The sequence below is a fragment of the Saccoglossus kowalevskii genome, chromosome 8 (genome assembly GCF_978046115.1).
Source record: "Saccoglossus kowalevskii chromosome 8, keSacKowa6.1, whole genome shotgun sequence".
In the NCBI taxonomy this organism is placed as follows: Eukaryota; Metazoa; Hemichordata; class Enteropneusta; family Harrimaniidae; genus Saccoglossus; species Saccoglossus kowalevskii.
Window position 1 is genome coordinate 26,222,484 of NC_140648.1, and position 27,655 is coordinate 26,250,138.

The following is a 27,655-nucleotide window of genomic DNA, read 5'->3' on the forward strand; positions in this document are numbered from 1 at the left end:
CACGTTCGTGCGTATTGAATTTACACATACATACATGTACATCTTTTATTATTCTCAGTCTACGTTAGTAGAACACAGTATCATTGTTTGACACAAAATATAGGAGTTGTCATACAGAGGAATACTAGCCGTGTGTTCTCGCTTGGTATAGCAGAGCGCTGCCAACGCCGATATTATTTTATTTTATTTAATCTACCGGTAATTCGTTTTTTTTTTGTATTGTTTTTTTTTTGTAATGCGGGCAGAAATAGTTTGCTATACGGCTTATGGTGGCTGGAGATCACCGTTAATAATAACAACAACAGCGATATTGGTCAATAATGACTTGCGAATTTGGTCTTTGAACACTTAATGCAAATCAACCGGTATCAACCAGTTACTAACTGAAAGTTGTCTATATAGGTATTTGCTGGTATGTGGAAATCTCTACTCACTAAATTCACATAAAGTCACCTCTCTAAACACCAATCATGTGTAAACGTAATTGTTATGAAAACAATATTTTTTATTCATTAGAATTATCAATTCATGAATAAACATCTAAAATAAGTTATAAAAAAGTACAATTAAAAATTGTGTACTTGAATAATGAATACTTTATCACCACGCAAATATTTGGTATAATATTTGTTAACATTTAACGTTTTGCCGCCCTCTTGTGACGAGATGTGAGCAAACAACGCCAACCAATATATCCTCACAAACCCGGGCACAGGCAGGTATAAAGGCATTGTTGAACAAGAATATAAAATATAAAGACTACAACATCCACCACGCGTGCGCAGTAATATTGATATCAGGACATGATATTCAGTTGAGAAACCATATTATAAGTAACATGTACGACGTCTTCTAAAATACTGGGCCATTGAGATCATTATCTCCAAACGTTTCTCTCACCCCAGTATGGTGTTTGTCTCGAATTGTAATTCGCATTAGTTCCCAGACATGGCGAATTCATCATCAGTATCTCATAACGCCAATGACATCGAGTGATTGATCACAATTATTGATCGTGATTTCATCAAAAGGCGTGTCCATAGTAGCCCTGATGTGACACAGAGATACGGGGCAGCATCGACACTGATATAGTAGGTTACACACGTATATACACACGATGACAACGATGAACTACGACTCACATTGCATAGAACGAATAATCGAATTGGCAGTAGTTATTCAAAACAGACACATATCCGCGACTTGTTCACACCCTTGTACCGCACACCTCTTCGTATGTAGGAGGAGGTTCGTCATTATTTGTAATGTTTCTTAACGTCTCTTCGAGATCGCTCTCGGGGTCCAGTTCTCCTACTTCGTCGGAAAAATCCAAGTCGGTTTCTGGCAGCTGATCGAGCGGCGCATGAACGCTCAGCCTGACTGTCTGACCTGAGTCCTGTGACGAATGTCTTCTCATGTACCTATTTGTGTTACCAGTAAACCTAAATGGAGAGAAAATGAATGCGAATTTATCAGGGATAATAGATACATTTCGTACTGGCTATAGGTGAATTGGGACAGGGTTGGAATGGAACATGGTAGTTACTATCACTTTTCGTATGAATGTAATATGTAATATTTACCAGTGTACGTTTATCGCCATAAACCCACGAATGACACATATCTTTGACTATGATACATTTTCAGTTTTAAAAAATAGAGGCCATTTGGCAATTTTGTGGCGAATCGTGAAACAAATGTACCTGCATACGTATATGCAACAAATCATGGTTGGTCAAGGCATGTCAGTGATATGGTTGTGAAACAGCAGTTATTGAAATAAAATGGTCACAAGTCAGCCATTTTTAATAATAAAATAATATTAAAGAGAGATAAAACAATGTTCAAAAATGTATGTATCAAGTTGAAACGAAATCCGTCCATATGCGACCGAGTTTCAGTTCGAACAGAAATGTTAGATGTTGAAATGGCTGCCATTCGGCCATACAAGGCATATGATGTGCGGGTTAAATTGTTTATAATTATTTTATGTTCAATTTTAATAGCATTAAGGGTATACATTACATAATTCTTTCATTCTCATATCATGACAGATCACAAGTCATCACATTAATTTTAGAGTATTAAATATAATGGCCATATTTTGTGTAATTATTATAAGTTCATGTACAATTATAATGATTAATTGATTAACATGTCTTGTAATTTAATGCCCCAAACCACGAGCTTATTTAGAAATGTTAATCATGAGTTACTTTGTACCAAGTCAATTTCTTCATATCCATATTCTTCAACTCATCCACACACATCACTTAATATTGAGACTTTCCGTAAAGGCATACCACAAATTAAACGCGTATTTTAAATAGAATGAAGACCTTAATATTCTTACAACCCGTCCAAGTAATTCCACTGCTTTTAAAATATTTTGCATTGTGGTTTGCGAAGGACCAACATCATAATATGCGTACTGTACTGTGATATGAGTATTCGGAATGAACCCATATTTACCCTACATCCTAGACATAGCAATGGTTATGAAATAATTTGTATATTGCTTACATTGCACCAAGAAAAAAAACTAAAAAAAAACTAACTAAATTTTGTATTTTAATTAAAATAATCGGAATGACTTCTCCATACTTCGTTCAACACATTACTTTTTATTTTATTTTATTTTATAAAATATGATGCGGAGATATTATCTGCACCGGCGACCCCAGCAACTGGGAATAAATCCGTAGAAGAAGATGTAGAATATATTTTTATACCACCCTCCAACCTATATGACTCAGAAATAAGTACATGTAAGTATATAAAAACAGTCAGTAATAGTACGATCCTGGGCACCCAAAAAAAAAAGAATTGTACTTTTGCCAATTCAGATTCTGAAAAGGTAAATGTCTACATTTAAAGGAGAGGAAAATGTTGACAATTATGCTTCCAAGTGGTAAAATCTGAGCCTTTAAACATGCTACATATTCTCGAACACACCCTAAGCAACAATCATAATAGAATGACTGGTTCGGTAAAATAGGACTGAGCCAGTATATACCCGTGAGGTGAAATCCATTTTGCCGGTTATTGATGATTATCATAATAGCAAAGATGAAAATCATGATTAGGTCATCAGAAAGTTGAATATATTTTTTTCCAGACAGTCGTTTAGTTTTTCGCTTGCCCGAATGATTTAGACCCACAAGCTGCGTGTCAGAGCGCAAATGTCTAAGCTTTCCTCTCCAATAAATGGTATAGGTCATAGGTCATCGGTTGATTCAGTTCAACTCGCGACATCCTATCAGCAATTCTGTTTTATGAAATATGTAAAGTTTAAATTACCCAAATGTTTCAAAAATAAATATTTATGAAATATCACGCGAATAAAAAAAAACTACCAAATGAAAAGCTAGTTCTTCCTATTTATTTCTAACAATAATATTTTATTAAAGGAGAAGTCAAGCCAAACAACACAATGACCCCCCAAAAAAAGCTCCACAAATGTAGGAGAATGCAATTTACAGTTTTTTTAAATCACTTTTCATTCTCTAGATATTCAACATTTCATCAGTATTATGTAGTCAGCCATCTTGATTGTCAAGCAAAGGATCATGGTTAAAGTATGACATCATAGAGTCTGTTGTCAGAAATTGAGAAAATTATTTCATCTTTAACATGGGAAATACTGATGCCAATTAGTTCAAATTTTCGTTATGCATATTACTCTTGTATATGATTATAGTAATGTAAATTAGAATGTTACAAATACACATAAAGTGAAGATATTGCCAAAAACGTTAAAAAAAATAAAAATCATTATTTTCATTGTGAAATAAAGAATGACACTTTTTTGTCCACTTTTTATGGTCAACAAGTAATATATCACCTATATAACCTACTCACATCGGTAAATTGTATACAATATAAGGAAATTTGAGCATTTGGTAGAAAAACATAAAAATAAATATTTTCAGTTCTGTTTCCATGACAACTATTTTATAAGCATGTTTGGCACCAGTACATGTATGCTATCCTGTTCTAAACTTTCAGCCAATATGAAGTTCAACTTTTGAAGTTATAGATGAAATCATTTTCTCAATTTCTGACAACAGACTCTATGATGTCATACTTTACCCATAATCCTTTGCTGAAGAATCAAGATGGCGGTCTACATAAATTGATGAAAAATTCAATATCTAGAGAATGAGAAGTGATATAAAAAAAAACTGTAAATTGCATGTTCTTACATTTGCTGAGCTCTTCCATCGAGGAGTATTATGTTGTTAGCCTTGACTTTCACTTTAAGTTGCAAAGAACGAACCAAGCAACACTATTGTCCACAATATGAATGTAAACCAACAGATTTAGAAATTGGCGGAACTAAACACTCACAGTAATATATCACTGATTACAATCGGACTAGAAAGGCAGAAAAGACGGCCTGTTTAATTATTTCGATCATGGTAGATACGCTAGGGAGCACTAGCACATCGCACTCTTAGATTAATGTTGTGGAATTTACGCTCGATTTCATTCCACATACAGTCGTGAAATCGAAAACTATGATTAAAGAAAACGAAATTAATGTATGGTCTGTAGCGTGACCGTTGTCTGGAGTATGGAGTCGAGTGTAATATATTTCAATCCCACAGTCAGCCCGTCACAAGAAACGCTGACGCTATGTTGCCCTCTGTTGTATATATTATCATGTATACTTTACACATGTAAGGTTATAGGAAGAAATACAATTACGAATGCAACGAATACAAATACACAATCACGGCAACAAACTAACTGGAAAAAGAATAACGATTATTAATAAATACATTTTGCAGAAGATCAACAAAGTTTTGGAGCCGCACTATCGTGTTGATAAAAAAAGAAGCACGAAAACGTAAAATTCGACAACTGGAACGATCAAATCGAATTCAGTCGCCGACACACTCCAGGCAGTCTATAAACTTAAAGGTCATCGTGCTTTAATCAAAACTAACACGTGTAAGGGCCAGATCAGTATTTCTGTGCGAGGGATACAGTGTAACGATAAATTACGAGTTTACACAAAAGCATCATGAATGAATTCAACGAAGAAGTTGAAAGAAACATGTAAATGAGTATATTATTGCTCAGTGTAATTGTAATCTATTTTGAAGACAATTGAATCAAGTGATTTGTACACAGGTCCGTTGGCATTAAACGTTCCGACAGGACACGGATTTGAATACAACCTCGCACAGCTGGTCGGTATGAAATCTATATCAAGAACATTGCTGAAATTAACAAGTATGTTAATCACCGTCATACCCAACTGCAAGGCCAGATATCATTCGGGAGAAGTCAATTCGAAGCAATTAAAATCGATGGGACTCTAGTGATCAGCGCTGTTTAGTCCACAACTTGTGGCTATATCTAATTACACTCTCTTATCGGAATTATCCATGATGACCTTTTCATTTAGCCAACACATCAATTAATTGATGGGTTAATGCTGGCAGGCATTGCACTGTTTAGCTTCGCGTCCCTGTTAAATTTATTACTAGTGTATTACGAATCTGCATCATGTTTCGTGTATACAAATACTGTACAGACGTGCTTTTCTAACTTGTCCTTGCCGTGAAAAATAATCCGTAGCTTGGGGTGACTGTATAGAAAATACTAAGTGAACAATCTTAAGCTTAGGCTTAAAAACAATTTAATGGATGACACAATTGAGCCAATTTCTATCTATAAAAATGTATTTTCAAACAATCTTCTAATAATTCAATGCAGCTATCTGTTTACATATTGACATAATTTAATCCCCTTTCAACAATACCTGATAATGTGTATACCGGTATTATTTCCTTTTCGTAAACAATGTTTAAACCCTTCAATTATATTTTTTCTAATATTATCATTGTTTCCAAATAAATATAAATTGATAAATATTCTTTTCTGAACAATGTTTGAACATTGTTTAAATACTCGATGACATTATTCACATATTTTCATTGCTTGATAACTTAGGAATTTAATTCCGTTTCCTAGACAATATTCGAATCTTGCAATGATGTTCTTCGCATACTATTTTCCCTGACATAGTATATATTTAATACTCTTTCTTAAACAATGTTTGAAACTTGCAATGTTATTCTTTACATACTGTATTATCACTGTGGCTTGAAAATTTATACATTTTAATCTGTTTCCCAAACAATGTTTGAATCTTCTAAATATATTCTTCACATATTTTCGCCCTATGATATATACATTTAATACTGTGTCCTAAACAAAAGTTTTAATTTTCCAATGATATTCTGCAAATAATATATCATTGTTGTTTGATAATATATATGTATATATATATATATATATATATATATATGATTTTCCTTTCTTGCACGAAGGTTGAATCTTCCAAATATATTGTTCACATTTCCCAATTGTTGCATGATAATGTAAATCTTTTTCTAAACACTGATTGAATCTTTTAATATACTAAGTATTGTTCACATATTACCCTTGCTGTCTGTCGATGTATGTATTATATTCGCTTCACATATTGTCATTCAGTGGCGGATCCAGAGGGGGGGCAAGGGGGCCATGGCCCCCTCTAAAGGCATGAAAATGCATCTGGATTACGCATAGCATCGTCCGAATCGCACTGTCCCGTGTATTCGACCTATAGGCCTGGACCCCCCCCCCAATACATTTTGCTGGATCCGCCCCTGTTGTCATTGCTGCTACACAGTGTATTTTATTATCAGAAATGTTAGGAACAAATTACAGATAGCTGCACTAACTTGAGGGTTCGGAATTAGCGGCGGTCTTAAGCTTGCGTCCCAAAACCGCCGCATCATTTTTAACCATGAAATTTAATTGTTGGAGGTCCCTCCACCCCCCGAAAAAAACAAAAAACCGACCACACCTCCAATGCATAGTTGAGATCGCAGCTTTGAGGAAATCACTGAATGATTGTGTGAATAAAATATATTACTACATGGAAGAACATTTACTTATTTTGTCATATATATATTTGCGGGTAAAAAACCATTAATAAATCATATGTCATTAACTGATAACGCAAAATTACAAACACCATTTTATCATTTGCGGGCTTCTTTGTCACGTGATATTTCTTGGCAAGCACGTGATAATTGTCGTATTTGACTGAAGCTGGTTGTTATATATTAGTAACTACTATAATAATCCTCCAAGTATATGTTTGATATATGTATCACCAAGTGTTTGTAGGTAAACGCACGACGTCTAGTACGTGAAATGTATTGTAGTTTTGTGGGCCGCGTCACGCACGAACTTCGAAGACGCCTGCATCGTAATCCAACAACAAATCAATTATAAGTTTTACTATTTGTATAAAGGCTTGCAAATTTTGCAGAGCGTTCTAAACAATACATTTTTGCACATTAAAGGACGTGTAATTTAAACGTATTTTTAGTACATATCACTTGTGATATAGCTTGAGCGGTGTGAAGCCAAGACTGTCTACATATAAAAACACACCACCACCACCACCTCCCGTGATTTTTAGCCCAAGCTGTATTTCCTGAATAAGAAAGGACCTAACGTCGTCCAAACCTATAATTTATAGAGAGTACCGCGCGTCCCTGGAGGTAACATCTATCGCGAAGGAAAAGCCGTTATAATTTGAAAATTAATTATTTATTAATGCGTATAAACAAAACATCACGTGGCGTTTTTGTTAGTGTGTTACGTCATGCACTGTTAGCTAGCTTCCGTCGGTGTTTTACTAGGGGACTTTAATATTAGTCCATTAATAGCAGAAATACAATGAGTCAATATGTAGGCGTACCCTGTTACTAATGGATTCCTTGGAAATTTGCATAGACACACACAAACCATTTGAACGAGGGCTGCGATCAATCTCGGTGACTCTGATAATTTTGGGTATACAAACGTGTAAGAAAAACGAACGTAATAAAATTAATTTCGGAGACGTTTTCGGTCATACTCGTTACGCTATTTCTAATGCCAATAGTGAGGGCCCATATATATTACTTGGTTAACAATATTATTCTTACTATCGCGCCCTCTGGCGTCATAACTTTTTTGTGACGTAAATTATGAATGTTATGAATATTATGAATGCTTTTCAAAGCGTCGATATTATTTTTTTGATACTAATTGCGTGGTAATTGCGTGAATAGAAATATTTTCAACTTTGAATCTCTTCAGCGCAAGGCATTATATAACTTCCGTCAGCGCCTACTTACGAGCGATAATGCTTTAATTCGTACTTGTGTCAACTCTGACAGTTTTTTCTTGTCCAAATTTTGGACTAATCTTAGACGTTGTATTTACTAGTGTTCGTGTTTGTTATGTATTTAATATGGGACTTTTTTGGCCTGAAATAAAGGATTAATAATAATAATAATAATGATACGCAGTGCTCCGTCGATAATAAATATTTGTTTCAGCGAGTCATATTTTTGATGACAAATGACAACAAAACAGAATCGACAATGCTTACATCCAGTTACGTCATTTTGACGTCACAGGGGCGCTTCGTCCCTTGAGAGCGCACTACATCCTGAATGAGTTCAGAATCCGCATATGATTCAAATTTACTTAAGATTAATACACAATCCGTAACAGTAAATACAAATTGAGTTATAGTGTCAAATTAAACTGTCTGTATCAGACAGAATATTCCCACTGTGAGTGCTACTTCACCGTATTCTAACTAATATAGTTTCTTCTATGTCATGTTACTTGGGATTACAAATATATTGAATCACTCACCATTGACCTCGAAATGGGAGATAGAAGCATATCTATGTATACATCCTAGATATGCATTCATTCAACGATAAAGGTGAAACGTAGTATATTGATTAGCTAAATGATTGCCGAACATTTCGTATCTCTAGATTCATATATTGTGTTTTGAGATTTGTGTTTTTTTAACTAATTGCTTTTAAAACAGGCATTCAATCAATCATGGATGCAGTTTACTACTGACCCCTGAGCACCTCCTCCCGAAACCCAATCGGTACATACTTTGTTTGGCAGATATTATATTTACAATTGGAACAGAAGAGCACTGTACAATAGTAATGGTGTCCTTGTACACTTAGACGATATATACCCGGCAGTCAATACACGCAAACATGGATATACCTAGAAATATTACGTTTCTAAATAAAATTCCGCAATCATAACTCCTGCTACCATATTCTACGGCTTAAAGCATGTTCGGTACAGGATTCAGTTGTACATCCGACAGTGATATCTTAATGAAAGTATGGGGTATCACTTAAAGTTATTAGTGTTCATTGGTGTTTATAACAACTGAATTATCAACTATTTCAGTCCTGAATGTATGCTAATGAGAAACGCGTAGGTTCATATTAAATAGTACACACGAGTCAGGAACTAAAAAAAATTCGCGCCTGCCCATTATCGCTATGACAAGGACGCATATTACAACTGAGACGAAAATAGCGTGTACGTTTTACGGAGTGTGTGAATCTAGAGACAGTTATCAATAACGTCTTTGCATTTTGTCATTTATCTTCATGCCTCATTTCAGCGGCTATGCTTTCTAATTAATTTATTTAATAATTTCCAATTACTGTGCAAGGCGTCAACGAGAGTTGATGCAGATACAACTCACAATGCAGTGCACTCATTGTGCGTACGCGCGAAAAAAAATCACAGTCAGCATGTACAAGAAAAGAACACCATTCTGTCCTCGGCTGTATTATAGCATTTACCGCGAACATAAACCCCCAGCCAGATCCAAGTACTTGTAAGTACCACTAAACGAGAAGCACATCCCGGACACACGCAGAGAGTGCGTTAAATGTCCCTGGATTGATTTCAAAATATCTAATTTTATAATTAACATTCCAGTATATAGTGAAACTGTGGCTACGTAACTTTTATAATCATGTTGGAGACTAAGATTGTTTTAAACAATGTATTCTCGTTTACAAATAATAGGCATACACGATAAACAAAGAAAATCATGATCCCAGATGATGCCGACGAGCATGGGACTATTCAGCGTATAAGTAAAATAATGAATAAATAACGATATCAGATCGAAAATCTCATTTCCTGACATCAATGATGCATACAATTCTACGGTTACCATGACGACGTCGAATTATATTAATGGATTATTGGCGAGTGTTGTTTACAGTGTTTTAAAAGGAAAAGTCAAGCCAGTAAGTCATCGGTATTGATCGTTCCCGTCTGCTGGCGTGGCTTATACTCAGTCGTGCCGGTCTGCTGTCACGTACTCTCGTTGAACGTAATGGTGTCACCTCACTCTATGAATATGTATTACTTTCCGTTACCATGGTACGGGTACCGCTAGACGAACATGGATACCGACATTCGCGAATTGCATTAGTTCATTATTCTATCACTGAAACAGCTGATTTTGTTTTAAATTGCATTTTTCATTAAAATGTTTATATATATTCGCTTATTTCTTTCATTAGTTAGTACATTGATAAGTCTGATTTGTTTAACTGCACATTTCGTTAAAATGTTTACATGAAGCAAATCCATCACTTATTGCAGTTTTGCAATTTTCCAAACATGCTGTTTATCTTAACGCCTGGACGCTTCAAATGAAGTGGTCGAGCTCGTAATCCCCGTACCTGGTATCATAATGCCGCGTACAAATGCTATTCAAATCAACTACACACGAGGAATGTAACCAAGCAAGCATGCCCAGTGCTAACACTCAACCAATGCAGAACACAAACACAAATTGTATTGCACAATATTACCTTATCTCCTGGTCCGAGTCAGATGCACTGGTAGTTGCCCTGAGTTCCAATTCAGACCAGTCACTTCGCGGTATGCTGTTAAAACGAGGCCGATACTGAGAAAAATTATAGTGGTTGTAGTTCCGATATGGACTTCTATTATAATAGTAACTGGAATGAGACCTTCTGTTGAGCTGTCTGTCTGAACTAACGTGGCAACACACACCAGTGCCAAGCACAAACAATATGGCGCCAACGACTAGCATTATTGGTCCGACACTGTCCATGGGTCGGATATCCACGTACAGGGCGACAAACATCGTTCCCAATATGAGACAAGACACGCCGAAAAATAACAATATTAGAGCAACACACAGCTCAACTCGCCTCACTTTGGTGAATGTACGAGCTTCTGTATCTCTATGTGCGATTACCGGGACACGGGCTGTAGTGTGGTTCACCCCACCGTATGCATGTCCGTGGAGATGGCATCTGCTACGAGAGTCACGTCTGGTACCGAGTGCGCCTTTTCCACGATTCCCGGCACCCATATCCTTCTGTGTACGCACACCCGACTTCGCAACACTCAAAACGACAACGACACGCGTAATTTTCTACAGAAAATGCATCGATGATTGATTTCTTGTCAACTTTCAATCACGCAAATAGATTATCTTCGATATATTCCGCTACGAGGATGATTAAACAATCCCGGCCACGGCACACTCATCTCTGAGAAGAACTAACGAAGGTGTGTCTCCCGCCGATATTTAACAATACACGACCAGTCTTACATTTCCCAGTATTTTCAAACATCTTCATGCAAACTATCAGCTGGCTGACCTTAGGGTGGCGGGTGATTTCTTCTAGAACTACGCTTCGTTTTGACAGGAACATAAACACGCTGCGAAAAGACAAGAACAGGTCACATGAGGTCAACAGGAATGATAACATCGAAATTATATACGGGTGACGTCATCACCATAAACGCGAAGCAGGGACAGCCAGCAAAACTGCCAATTTTAGGCTTCCGTCGGCGTTATATAATGCGGGATGCAAGCTTTATAGCACGCGAGACTCATTGTGCGGTCTATAACCTTTTTAAAACCTCCGAAGCTCATCAAAACTATCCTTGTCGTCTAAGCTGCTATTCAATGACCCCCACTAATCGCGCTGCTACGACAAGGTCGTCATCATATCATAATAAAAACACTTGTCAGACTTGTTAATTGGAGTATTGGTGAAAACCTGACATGAGTATTTCTAGCTGTCACTTGGGAGGTGCTTGCTTTATGAAAGAAATTATTTTCAACATATACTCAAGTCGCATTTTGCTAAATATCTAGCCTCGCCTCGTTACGATAGAACGCACAGGGACGCTTAATTAACCCAATTGACTCTAGAAAAATGTAATTCGTCGCTGCAGTAATTGTGACCCCGGGTTCAAAGTATATATTCTCGTTTCTCGATGATAGCAGTAACCGCGGAAATCCCCCGCGGCGCTCGCGCATGAATATTGCAGAGGTGTTTTGAAACGGAACTAGCGGTTTTGATTATTGATTAACTAGTCTACGTTAAACGCTGTCTTTCAGAAGATCCTGGGGAAGCAGAGACGTATATTATGAATGCCTGATAACGAAATTACCCCCACCTTCGGCACTTTGCATTGCATGGCAATAGTGTCCAGGTTGTCAAAACGTCACAGTGACGGTCGCGTTGTGCTAGATCTGAGTCCAATACAAACGAAATTAGAAGGCGCCCTGAATAACGATCGTTGCATTTAAATAAATAAATGGAACTCGAAATTATAATTATTTATAGTGTCACACCGTTTTTCCAATATGAGATTGCATACATTACAGCGATATGTAAATCATTTTTTTTTATCCGCGATGAATCACTGTGAGAGCTGAAACTGATCCGCACACCGCGACGTCCCCCCTCAACACGATGTGCTTCTTGCTAATTTACTTCAATCGTAAGCGTATACATGTGTACATAGCTGTGATAATGGCGGAGCTATGCGTTAGTTGTCGACCAGTTGAAACCATGAAGGGGGTGTCATGAAAGACTCGTTAACAAAATGCTGAATATCGCTATGTAAGAAAAAAATGCATGCAACGTGTTGCAAGAAATACGTGTTGGCAAATTAAAAAAAAATTGCAAATAAGACGCCGCTAAAAATGCACTGATCTTGCTCAACTGGCCACCCCTGTGATTAAAAATGGTTGACTCCTTATCAAGCATTTCCGTTCTCAGTGTAATATTTACTGTTTATATATTATCGTGTATTACATGCTTTTTTAATTTCTTATCTTCACCAGTAGCAATTTGCAAAAAAAATGTATTAACACGAGTAAAGATTGTTCGAATCCGTCTTCGTAGACGTTGAGAAACTAGTGGCAATCACTGTACACACATCTCGTCTGCACCCCGATTTAATGAAATCGGTGATTTACTCATCAAGCCTCGTATTCGTAATCTCTGAAGACATGAAACAGGACATAAAAGTATGTACGTATCTGCTACACACATCAGATTGAAGGTGAACAAGTCCTTGTGATGTCATGCCCTGCATATGTTCACCAAAGAAACAACATATTTTAAAATGTATGAACGTACTCGAAACGTCAATCCGAACAGTTTTAGCGTAGGTCAAAGCAACACCACCTTCTGAATATTTGCGACGATTGACGACCTTTTCGTCGCCTTTTAACCTCACAATTATTGTTTCAATATTTGTTTCCTGTCTGTTTTACGTTTGTTTTGTGGTCTGCATCACAATATCCGCAGTACTACGGTCACGATAAATATGATGTATATGACACATTGGGTATAACCGTTTCCCCGAGGAACTGTTCAAAATAGCCCGACTTTACAGACAATTGATAGTGTTGAGGTTATTTGGACCCAAAAACTTTCTATTCCACAAAGTTTAATATTTGACATACACACACTAATTAACGATAAACCCAATTTGAAATCTGTTTATTTTGATACACAGTTATATCCCATTTCCGAAAACGAAGTAAATATATATACCGATTATCAATGCTATGGACTTAAGTTCTTATAGGAGTGGGGGTGACGAAAGTGGAATTTCATTTTTTATCCTGAATCAATCTTTCGACGTTGTCCATTAAAACTGCCATCAATACCAATATGAAAGCATCACATCATGTGTTCGATATTAGTCCCACGTGATGCATAAATTTAATTCACAACGACCAGCGCCCTTCAAGGTTGCTTGAATCGGCAGTTTAGTGATCAATGAGGAACGTGAACGCGAACTGCTGGGAAGATTACCGTGACACACTATGTTACATCGGTAGTCCGTATCAACAATGCTATTCACGGTTATCGATGGGAACAAATATGCATACTATATGGATATATTGAACCTCTCAACGACGCCCACTATAGTCCGACAAGCGGAAATGAATCATAATGTAAGGAAAAACTATAAAGTTTTACGATCAAGTATAATATAAGTGACATCATGGGAAAGCGGGATGCTAGCTAGTTATACACGGGCTACTTAACATTATAAAATATTAAATTTAAAGCAATTGGCAAGGTCAACATAATCCCTAAACATCACTATTTTACATCCTTTAGTCATGGATTACAGCGTGTCGTAATATTGCGGTATTGAATGATCTATTTACAACGTTGTTATGACCATATCAAAATGTCACGATAGTTCCAAGATGGCGGACGTACACTATTTATCTCCATAACATATTTCCCTCGCCCTGGGATTCCAAAAGCCAGCAGTCGAACCGAGAAGTATATAATGAGATTATAACGAGGATTTCGCAAAGTCTGTTTATATGATTATAGTAACGTAGGGTTCGTTTAATCGTCTAAGAACATGCGTATGCTCTATGAGTTACTGGTACGTACTGAAAAACAAAGCGTATACACGTGAGTCATTATTTCATCGAACGAACACGGGTGCTACAAAATAAAACACTATTAGTTTACAATAGATCACCATAACATGTGTAAATATTGAAAATGGAAATTTCAAGTTAAAATAAAAAAAGTAAGGTTAGTTTCAGAAAAATATATTGCGTGGCATTATACACGCGTTGTATATCTCACACAGCAATTTCAAACGCGACGCGGAGCTACTTCCGTAGTGCTTTAAGTTAGAAATCGCTCTCAAAACAGTAGACAAACCGCGTCGCTTTGAAATGGGTCTCATGCGACGTATTTAACCAGTGTGAAAAAAAAACATTATTTGTTTATACGAAATTCGAACGTACGCTGTGCGTCGACTGTGGAAATAAACATGTGGGGTGTAAATGTGTTTGTTATATTATATTATATTGATTCATTTATAACTGTGTACTAGTATTTATAGTTAAACAGTCAATGCAAACACCGCATGAAAAGTGACTCTAAACCACAACCGTCTATACCACGATGGTCAATACACGCGTAAAATCAATACTAGAAAACTTCAACTCCAGACTGAGTACACATTCACCAAAGTTATCGACCCGGAATTAAAAAAAAACACTTCATAGGGAGTCATTCCTCAACTTTTGTTTTCCATCACAGCAATGGCCCACCATGACATCTTGCACGGAAATACCATTTCCAGATCGATGCATTCGGGGTAACAGGATTTGATTACAAATACAGAACGACACCGAAACGTATTGGATGACATTCACGTACAAAGGTACATGAGAAACATGAATCCATAGTGAATTTGATCACCGATTTCATTAAGTTGAGTCAATTAAGCAATTATTCTCTTTCACTTGTTTGAAACATGTATACCCAACCGTCATCACTAATCTAGTGATTTAGTCTGGAAGATTGGATCAAAAGTATACTCATGAAGGATAGAGGGAATCATGTATCAGGAGAAGTATGTGTAGCTACATGGGTTAGGGTAATTCACAAATCAAGAAAAAATAAGCCACGAATTGCAAATTACGAATCAACTAATCACGAATAAAAAAAAAACCAAGCAAAATATAGATCACAAATAGTAGTAATAATAATTAACGTAAAATAGGTTTACAGTGGTTTGATTTGTTGAATCATAATTCGTGATTCGTTGGTTCGTGAATTACCTTAACCATGGCAACATAGGATGACGTCACCACACTTCACGTCGTTCACCAAATTATGCATCATTTGCAAGAATGGCACACTCACACTATATGATGTCATCTTGAATCAATGCCATCTTGAATGGCCCAATAACAACGAGCGGCTTCCACGTCAGTGATTCCATACGTTCCGACACATCACATTACACGTATGTGACAAATGCCCATAAAGTTCACTCTTCTAATACTTCAGGCCGCGCATATATAAAGTTCTAATACATGCTGCATCGAGATCCTTATACTAAATGTATGGATTATTATATACCGAAATATATAAATGTTAAACAAGCATATGCGCACATCCAATCGTGCCTACAATGTTAATATGCGGGGTTACTAACTAGCTTTGCTCTGTGAGCGTACAATCTTTCGCATAAAGAAGATGTTCTACATAAATACCGTCCCTAGATACTAACGTTCACCATTAGATAATCGAACATCTACGAAGCCACGCACCAAGACCAAATCATACAGTGAACGTGCATTCTAATATTCCGGTCCAAACATTTGGAATTGCACACCCTTCTCAATCCGTCATTCAGTCTCACATTCATCATTTAGGAAGGCACTAAAAGATATAACTGCAGTCAATTTTACTAGCTATTACGTATTGTGTTTCTCTTATAATATATAATTGATATATATGCAATAAGTACAATAATTATGTAATACGCATTTTAGGGGAATATGCACATGGTGAATCTTCTCAAATAATAATAATAATTAGTCCTAAAATATTGTGACCTGGTTTATATTTGTAGGACAATCACTACTTGAAAATAATCCTTTTGGCGTCGAATAGTCATTGAAAAAATGTTTCCTTGGTCCAGAGGTCCAGAACTCTACCTACCACTAACTGACTTGTACCACGTTCACAAATGTCGTGAAGAATACGTTTACAGCTTTTTGAGTTATACATATTCGACCATTACCGGAATTGCAACTTTGGCTAAGCCCGGTATTTAGATTCTTGCTATTTTCTGGGTAAAATTGACGCGGAAATAACGCACTTAATTGCCAAAATGTCATTATGATACGACTTGTTACAAGTCCTGGCACGTTGTCTCAAATAGAACGTGGTTTATGTGGAAAATGCACATAATGATATGCTATACCTTGCTTTGCTCTGTGTCAAATGGTATATTAACATACTTTCTAAATTAATTTGCCCGCCAAATTAGTTTCAATTGATCAATAAAAAGGTTTGTATTCTCAATCATAAACTTATAAGACCAATATATTAAATCAGTTCTTTGCATCAGTGCTTACAACTGTGCCTGAAGTTGTTGGCGCCCTATCTGCGATTAGTGATCTGCCAACGAATAGTAATCACAACATCCACGTAACTGTCGAGAAAGTTAAGTCAAAGACGAGATACCAAAATGGCAATAAAGACCCAGGTCCAGATGGTGTGCATCTGAATGTTTTGAAACAGATAAGAAAGGTTCTCGGTTACTACCAAATATGTATAGACCTGTGTCGTTGCCCAAATAGATATGAAAGTGAATGGAAAGTGTTTTAGTAATGCGTTGTGAAAACATATCAAGACTAACAACTTAATTTCTTGTCACCAGCATGGCTTTCAACAGGACTGTTTATGCCCCACATCAGAGACTAATACTAACATACAATGTTCAGGTACCAAAGGCAAGAATCACGCACAGTTGGATTTAAATGATTCTTAGCTTAGATGAAGGCAGGGGGTTATTTTAAGAAATGGAGTGGTTACCAATCACTAACGGGGCACCAAAAGGATTTTTTCGAGACAATTCTGTTGTTTTGTTGAGAAATCTGCGATTCTTAGAATTACAGCAGCCTTGGCATACATATTCAGTCTACATGGTCAATGTCTGGGGGAGGTTACACAGCAAAACGATACGGCATCATGTCTTCTTCTGCGCACATACATAACATCCTTCAAAAAGCCAAGCAAACAAATTGGAATGATCAAGAGCTGTTATAAAAATTTGTCACCGACAGTAGTAAAGGCATTGTACCACAAAAATATTATTTTCTCTTAATCAATTATACTGGAGTCGTTGGAAGACCAGAGAAAATGGATTGATGTTTTAACTAAGATTATATACGGAGGTTACTAACTATTTTTTTCTCGTCAAGAGTGATAGAATATTTTCGGATTATAGAGTTCGAACCAAAACTGTGGACATTTCGAATGAGAAGTGCGCCATAGAGATTGAGTAGCTTAAAAATAAATCAGTCAAACCCAGTTGCGCATAATGTTGGCAGAAATAAAAAAAATCAACTTAACTGGCCGTTTGAAATACTAGTATCGCATATGTGTTCCTGCTTTACATAAATAAAATGTTTTATTAATGAGAACTCTGACTGTGGCATTGACCTGAGACACATTGAATACGATTTGTATCAGAAAGCTATCGTTGTCGTATCGTGAACAGCAACTAGATATAATTTCACGGAGCTCCGGACAGTGCCACAGGCAACGGAAATCAAGTACGCTGAGACAGAGACACTGTGTTAATCTATCTGCTTAAAATCTAAATTTAGAAGGTAGTTTAATAAATACAAATGTTGACGTGTACATCACCAGCTGTGATTGTAAGTAAAATAGCCAAACCTGTCTGTGCCTGACATCTATGTCGAATAATCGAGATACGCGTCACACTTCGTCAAGTTCGATAAAGGTACGTATACAAGCTGAAAGTGATGTTGTATTAGAGGATATGTAAAATCCGCTGTTTTGTTTGGAGCGTTCTACAACAATGTTTATTCAAACGCCACTATTTGGTGATTGTGATTGTCAAAATATAGAATATGAGTAAAATTAAACTATTCACTCTGTACTTCTGTACCACAAGAATCAAAATGTCAAACATTTCACACAGACACGGAAGATACTTTTCCCTTCGCGTAAAGTCGACCGTAACACGCGTCGGACAATTTCCTTGATGAAGCTGACCGAATTGGCTCTGATTATCCTTTTGTATTTGCAATTGTATACAATTTCTTTGTTTTCATATAAAAAGTCATGAATGGAATATTTATTTTCAAGATACAAAAGTAGCAAAGAGCGACTGAAACGAAAAGAATATGCGTGTCTGAGAAGCTGCTATTTTTCTCAGCAAAAACATCCAATCAAATGCGTCGTATCACGTATACCTCACGTGTTCTTTATCAACATTTCGGCTGAAATTACACCGGCTTGTTGTAAATTTCGCTAATACGGACCTACATTTACCTGCACATCTGTTATTGAAATAAACACTGTTATGTACTCTAACATATTTTCTCATGTCAACCTAAGATTCGAGTTTCACTGCAAAGATGATTTTGACATACAACTGAGGAATTAACAACCGGAGGCAAAAATACCAAAGAGCAGCAGGCCGAGGGCAATATAGTAGACTGAGGGGAAAGGTTGTGGGAGATATTCTGGGCAAACTACCGAATCCAAAAAGCATTGAAGTGTAGCTTATTAAAATTAATATTGCGTTGTAGTATTGCTATTTGGATTTTGATGAAAATATGTTATCATCGAGGGATTTTTAGAAACTGTATCAGGAGGTGGTGTCCTAAATATATATATATATATATATGAAGTTGTTGATGATGTTGAATTAGAGGATATGAAGCTGATGGTAGATGTTGTGTTCGAGGATATGAAGTTGATGCTGATGCTGCACTAGAAGATATGAAGTTGATGGAGATGATGTACTAGAGGATATGATGTTATTTGCAATGCTTTTAAATTACTAGATGATATGAAGTTGATGATGATGCTGCACTAGAAGATATGAAGTTGATGATGATGCTGCACTAGAAGATATGACGTTGATGATGATGCTGTACTAGAGGATATGAAGTTGACGACGATGCTGCACTAGGAGATATGACGTTGATGATGATGCTGCACTAGAGGATATGAAGTTGACGACGATGCTGCACTAGGAGATATGACGTTGACGACGATGCTGCACTAGGAGATATGACGTTGATGATGATGCTGCACTAGAGGATATGAAGTTGATGATGATGCTGCACTAGAGAATATGACGTTGATGATGATGCTGCACTAGAGAAAATGACGTTGATGATGATGCTGTACTAGAGGATATGAAGTTGACGACGATGCTGCACTAGGAGATATGACGTTGATGATGATGCTGCACTAGAGGATATGAAGTTGACGACGATGCTGCACTAGGAGATATGACGTTGATGATGATGCTGCACTAGAGGATATGACGTTGATGATGATGCTGCACTAGAGAAAATGACGTTGATGATGATGCTGTACTAGAGGATATGAAGTTGACGACGATGCTGCACTAGGGGATATGACGTTGATGGAGAAGATGCTGCACTAGAGGATATGACGTTGATAAAGAGGATGTTGCGCTAGAGGTTATGACGTTGATGGAGATGATGCTGCACTAGAGGATATGACGTTGATGAAGATGATGTTGCACTAGAGGATATAGAGTATTTTCCTAAAGCACATGACTTTGATGGAAATGTTGTGATAAAGATTATGACGTTGATGATAATGGTATACTTGAGGACACGAAGTTGAAGGTGATGTTGTTCTAGGGGATGCAGAACGTTGATGGTGCGTGTACATTGGTATGTTGTACCAGGCTGTATCTAATATGAAATGGGGGTTGCCAATGATTAAAGTATCTACTATTTCTTGTCTTCATTTATAACTGTTTTGGTTTGCCAAAATTGCCAATTGGACTATTATTTGATATTCGCATGAGTAAGGAACGCTGAATGGATACTTAACCCGTGTTTGTTGGCGTATTTCAACATGGTTAACACATTGGGTAATACCTGCTTGATTGGTTCGCTACTATTACGAATCGCCGGAATGTTTTAGTTTTAGTTCTGTAGTGTATTTATAACGCATAACTGATTACATATGACAAATATCATAGCGTCCTAATCAAAACAACTCGGTCGTAATTTAAGATGTGTCCCGGGGGGAAATGATGAAGCAAACCGTGACAACCATACATCAAAGTGGGCGTACAGTGTGCACACTATGGAATGTAGGGCGGTGTGAAACCGTCTTTTTTAATTTTGCTTCTTCGCTCTCTTCAAAATAAATTACAGACTTCTATACCCATCTTATAATATACCCTTATGACGTTTGCTTGTTTCGCGTCTTATAGGTACGATGATGAACATTTCACCTCCATACGTCACGGCGATATGCAAATTAAAAACAATGCATGTATTATTTATTGACTTCTATAGTATACTGTATTTAATGAAAATAAAAGTATAAAAATGACATATTCGTCGAGCTAATATATTAATTTATTAATTATGCTATAAATGCATATAAGGTGATTAGTTAAGCAGTCATACGAATCGATATTAATTCTAGGATTGATATAGTCTGACATGTAGGCGTGAGTGACGCAACTCACGCGTCATTGTCAGGCTACAATTTATGTAGTAGAATATATAATTATAATTTCTCTTACGTATATATTAAAAATGCAATATAGATGAGAACATTTTATTAATGCTGTTTGGAACTATGTGATTGAAAACGGTGAGAAACCTGTTTTATCGTGAACTAAAATATTGTACTTGTAGCACACAAGTGCATATTCATTCAAATTTGTTTGCCTTCCATGCTCGAATTAAATCGCTGATTGTGTTGTTGTTGTTGTTGTTGTTGTTGTTGTTGTGAAAGCACCATGTTTAGTCAAAATATATCGTGATCAAATTCATTTCTCAATACGCCGTGTTAAATACATGTTTGTGTCCACATTGCATTTAAACTATCGACCTAAAGTGTTAACCACAATCGGATTTTCCAATAAATTGACAATGGAATTAAACCGGAGGGGTCGTCACCTGCGTATGCGTCAGGTGGCCATAGCGTGTCATCGTTTACAAACAAACGTGTTATTTGAAGATAATCGAAACGAGATTTATTGTGACGGAAAGCGAATAGACAATACCAGACAAGACAGCTGCTGTTGTTGACGAGCGTTGTGTAGGTGGTTCTTGCAATGTAACACTGTATCTATGTAGAATCTTTAAAGGATGAAAAACAATTCCCACGCGGCTTTTTGGATGACGTAATCGTTAAGCGCAGATCCCACGTGACATACATAGTTTAAGTACATATTATGTCTGTATGTTGAGTTTGTGACGTAGTATGATATAGTACTATAGTTAGTCACGATTCACATAAAACAGTTCAGTTGGTTCTAATACGTGGTGATTTTTTTTACACGATAACGCGTTTATTTATTGCAGATTTCATCCCAAATTTACGCATGCTTGGATTTGTACAATTCTCATATGTACAATCATACGTACTCTCATTTCCGAGTGCGCCTCGGGTGGCGGTATTAACGATGCCTTGAACAAATGTACATTAGGGAAATAATTTGGAGGAAACGTTCTAGGCAAGAGAAGATTGTTGAGTCAGGTTGTTGAGGCTTGCGGAAATTACTAACACCATACACGTGATGAAAACAATGCGATGGTTAGACGCACGCTGTGTGTTAAACACATCCCTGGAGAGTAACGGGGTGATGCTGAAAATGAAGCCGTTGGAATAGCATAATGACACCTTAAGACAACACAGTATTGTTGAAATCAGTGGTGCGCATCAAGATTAATTGGACTCACGCCGCGGACTGCTTTCAAGGTAGCACGCTATTAACTATTTTGAAACGGGCGAAACAAATACGAAACTAATGTGGTTTGATTTTGTGACTGCAGAAGTTAAACAGAGTGTATAAGTATGCGTGACGATTGTGTTAAAAAACGAGACCCACTCTTAGTAATACGGTCTTTCGTATGTAGAATATGAATGGCATTTTAAATGGAGTTTCTTTATTTTTCCTTGTCCAGGTGAATACGAATTTCTGAGTATTATCATGCATAATCCATACGAGTTGTTTTAGTAAATTGGCTATTCCCTGTGTAAATTATGTGTCGGTTTGTATGTTGGACTTTTTTGTATCGTTGTGCAAAGTCTCTGACTGAGTTTCACACAAATATAACTACAATAGTTGTTGAAATGTGTTGAAATATTAATTTAATGAAAAATCTGTATCCCAATATATACGAACATCGTCATATGTTTGAATAAAACTGACCCAGTCAACACTAAACAGGTGCAGTGTATTCACTTAGTAATACGACCACCAGTCGGCCATATTGAATAGTCAAGTCATTTTCTAGCTTAGAAACGATCGAACAACTTCAATCAGACACCAAGAGAAACCGTCGTCCATATTTTATTCGATCAATATGTATGCATTACATCATGATCTCGTCTTTGTAAGGAATCTGACTGAAACCAGACTATTCATATTTGAGAAATATCTAGAGGCGGGCGGATGGACGCATCCATCAATTAAATCAGAGTGTTGAGTTGCCTATTACGTTTACACCACTAGATACTGCTCTCGGCATTACATGTAAACACGGACACCAGCTGAGATCGTATACAACCTGGTCAAAGCGGGCGAGTTGCAGCAAAGATGTGCATAAAACTGTGAACACTATGCGTCAACATGCGGCGGCAACGAATCTATAAAAAACATGTTGACATTTTAGATAGATGTAACGGCTATCATGTTTTCAAACAAAAATTTAGTTTCATTGATAAAAAAATTACTGATTAATTAGAAATGTTCGACAGATTCTAGAATCAGTATAATAATTTCTCAGTCCATCACGATTTTCAATGATTACTACTGCAATAAGATTGATTTGGGTCATTTATTTGAATTATTTATAAAAAGCCCACATGAAGGCGTCATCTTCGTCTTATGAATAAAAAAAATATGGCTATATAAAAGAAATTAAATAATATGACATTAGTGTTGTCAGCTTGAGGTACATCGTGGAGAAATCAGATCAGATGGTGATGCACGGAGTGGTCATCGGCGGGGTATTAATATTTACACGGGAACACAAGAACATACATATGGTGTGCATACGGTTATATGAACTCCAGCAATCGGAGACATTGTTTGTACTGACACCCCAACCGTAAATTAGAATGTGATCTAGAGACTAGACATTCAATTGTATTATTTTATGCCGCAGTACAATGACATGAGTTAACACGAGTTTCTGACTACGAGACAAGCATTGGATCCGCAACGTTCCTCGTAGTATATATATCGGATATCGGGGTGTACAGACCTTGGCTACTCGACTGAAACTGATATAATTCTACATCGAATGCGAATATGCCGCAGTACGAATTGGCGAGTTATTAATGACTTCGAGACATGCATTAATTTCGCAGCGTTCACCGGAGCATATACATTCGATATCAAGGCGAGTGTGTACAAATCTAAGCCACTCGACTCAAACTGATATAATGCTACATCGATATAGTTAAAATACGCGAGTAATGAACCACCTAACACTGTCGAGAATAATGAATGAATGCCCGAGTTTACATTATACAGCATATCTTACAAGGCCAAATAATATTTCTACAGCGAACATAGCTGTTTTAAGAAACATAAAGATTACTACAACAGAATTACGAGTTCATCTATTCGTCATAAAGCGATAAATACTCACGTTAGTTTAAAGTATAGCGTTGTAACATCGCAAACGGTAAGGCAAAGATGCGAAGACGTCAACCAAGTTTGAACATATGTGCTTATATTATATTTGTCATTTAAGAAGTACCGATGTACAAGGAGAAGATACTATAAACATACCTTGGACCGCACAACGAATGGATGGCTGTAACGTATTCATAAGTTACATTACTCCAGTTAATTCGAAAATCTTTCAAAACACCGCGTGGTTTGTTTCATCACTTGCTATAACAGACGCGGGCGGGTTATGACAACACTCGATGTTGACACGGCGGTACTATGACGGTATCATACCGCACACCTGTTAGCGACAATTTCTCCGCCCAATTACGATAGGAGTAGTAGGAAAATAGGAGTCAGATAGAAAACGCGCCAAAAGAGGTGAACTGGAAATACAAAAGAACGTCGGCGTGAATGAGTAAACTCCTTCGGTCGGTGACAGGGTATTAAATAATATGACAGTATTACGCACACACGACACAACGCCGTTTTACAGCTACATCATGTGATCACTACTCACTCGACTGATGACGTCATAAATCGGATCAAGTTCCCGCGTTATACGCTACTCAGAGAATATCGGAACTTGAATGGACTTCACTGAATGTTGGATATCCAAACTATTTTGATTCGTCGACTGACTTGAAGGGATGCGTTGCTGACGGTGATTGCTGATAGTGATTTGAAGTTCATGACACAGGAGGGCGGTGTAATTTTCAAACGATGTTCTTATCGGGGCGTCGCAGAGGAGTTAACAAAGGATGCCGCTTGACATTTAATAAGCGTCAAATTAAGAGGTATAACACACGTGATACCACGACTTAAGTTTAGACATCTGAACTCAATTAAATCGTATAATAATACATCCCTGCTTATACCATGACATGTAGCAACGCATAGTTGCTGGAAGCTCGAACAACATAAATAAATACACTGCCTTTTACATTTTTAACTACATTTCTGCTCCTAACTTTAAGTGAACATCGTAAATGGCTGCAACAAGTACCACGTCTTGAAACACGCTGAACTGTGAACACGCACAATATATACAATTCTATGGTTGTTACTTGTAATGCACGAATTGCCGTTATCATAGTTTACACATAATTACTACCTCCATAGCCCGTGTGTTATAGTTGGTTTGTTCGGATACAAGCCATAGTTAAAGGGCAGCAGTCGTCGCGCCGCGCCCTGTTCGACATGGGACTCATAGCGACGTACACAACGCGTGTAAAATACATTGTTTACATGAAATTCGAACACGCGCTGCGAGACGACCACCGCGCTTTAAACTAACGAAATGTGTAAATGCACAGTCGACAGCTCAGGACAAGGACATTCGCAGAAACACAACACAATTCCAGCAGCCTAATGTTACAGTTATAATGATTTTAATCACAATCTGCATCTTACTCAATTATCACGATGATGAAAAACGTGCAAGTGATTCCCACGAATAAACAGATTTTTACATTTAAAATAAAACACTGACGCCACTACAGCAAGTGGTCTTATATCCCATTGCTCACCACATTACTTCGTGAACTTGAAAGTTAGTATCAATGACAGATACGTATAGTTTATCAAATAATTACCAGAAAATTAAACTTGATACTTCACCACATTTAAACAAAATATATATATAATAATATACGTGGATACGCGCTATATGTACGTTTGAAATACTACATCTAGTATCGATATGATTTCTGAATTCAATCTCATAGCACAGTTAAAGACCACCATCACAGTTGAATACTCTGGTGATATGAACACATCTCTTGTGGTTAATCAAGTAACGAGTTCGTCATGAATACTATTACTATAATAGTACACTGGGAAAGAAGTCTGACCCAGTGCAAAGTCTTATTTTATTCATTAATTTATTTGAAAAAAGTGAAAATAGCAAAAAATGGGAAATAACTAAATCATGATCGAGATCACCCTCCAATACTGCATTATTTTTGAAAACAAACAAACAAAACAATATATATATTCAAAACAATATATATATTCCATAATTTTAAAAACTATTGCTTGACTCCAATTGCGAACTCTTCCGAATCATAGTCTCTCTAGGGACTGTGTTCGAATTGAATAATATAAAAATGCACGCAGACGCGTTTAGACACAATTCTAAATACCAAGCACATAAACTATATCAAGTTTCTTACTTGTACACAATTTAGTGGATCTATCATGGTGACTGTATAGCCTTGAACGCTGGGTGATTGGTGTACGTTATATGTTGTACTGTAACAGCTTAGATTTTTTAAATATTTTTTTTTCCAGGCGACATTTTCGGACAATGCTGCTGTCTCTCCTGGTGTTATTTGTTTTATGTGTCAATCACATGCATGTGTGCGAACCAGTCTTCCATATCTATTAATACCGCGTGATTGGAAAGCTGGGCAGACCGTGTGTTCTCTGCGTTAATACTTCTGAGTGAACAGTCTGCTCCGGAAATCGAAACCAGAACCTCCACGGTGCGAGCCCTGCTCACATGACTATTTTATGACTTACATTTGCAGTGGAACTTCACGACACCCAGCATGGTTGCAATGAGAATAGCACCTTTACCTTCATATACCTGTACAGAGATACACGGACGCTAGAAATGACCACTGTACCATTGCCCAGGTTAAGCGAAAACGAATATGTGAACATGCACATCGTTGAAATGTAAAATGCCACGTTTTACGGGATGAGAAGGCGAAATATTAGGTGACAAATCGTCAAAAATCATACATATAACTTTCGTTCACCAACATCTATAAGATGCTTCATTTACAATCTTTTCAATAACTAAAAAATAATATATAAATTTCAAAATAAGTGGGCCATCGGGCATTACACATAACAGATGAGACGTATATTTATATGAAAATGTTTGTATCCGACGTAGAGGGCACTTTTCATTGGCCAATCCTTCCATCATGTTTACATTCTCAGTATGCCTGTTAATTCTCCTGTGATTCGACTTCCACGGCAGCTTCCAATTTTACTGGAAAGAGCTTATAAAAATGGAGTTATGTTGTTCTGTATAGTGTTTAGTTGCACACTATTTACCAAAGTTTTACAAAACTGTGCGCATTTATGAAAATTAAGATATGTTATTTAAAGCCCATGTATCAGAAGAATACTTGTATGAAGTTTGGTGCCAAAATTCTCTAACTTAACCTTCCCAAACACTGGAATAGAGATGATTTTTAATATTTCAAAATAACTAATGTGAGCAATA

At 36.9% G+C, this 27,655-nt stretch overlaps 1 protein-coding gene across 1 annotated transcript; it reads right to left on the minus strand.

The window, feature by feature from the left end:
- Positions 1–489: 489 nt before the first annotated feature.
- On the minus strand, positions 490–24,823 carry LOC102800569 (uncharacterized). The gene is made up of 3 exons (XM_006812416.2): positions 24,535–24,823; positions 10,725–11,607; positions 490–1,442 (listed from the first exon to the last, which is right to left on the minus strand). The coding sequence occupies exons 2-3, from the start codon at positions 11,252–11,254 to the stop codon at positions 1,208–1,210; spliced, it is 765 nt and encodes a 254-aa protein (XP_006812479.1). The 5' UTR covers positions 11,255–11,607; positions 24,535–24,823; the 3' UTR covers positions 490–1,207.
- Positions 24,824–27,655: the final 2,832 nt, after the last annotated feature.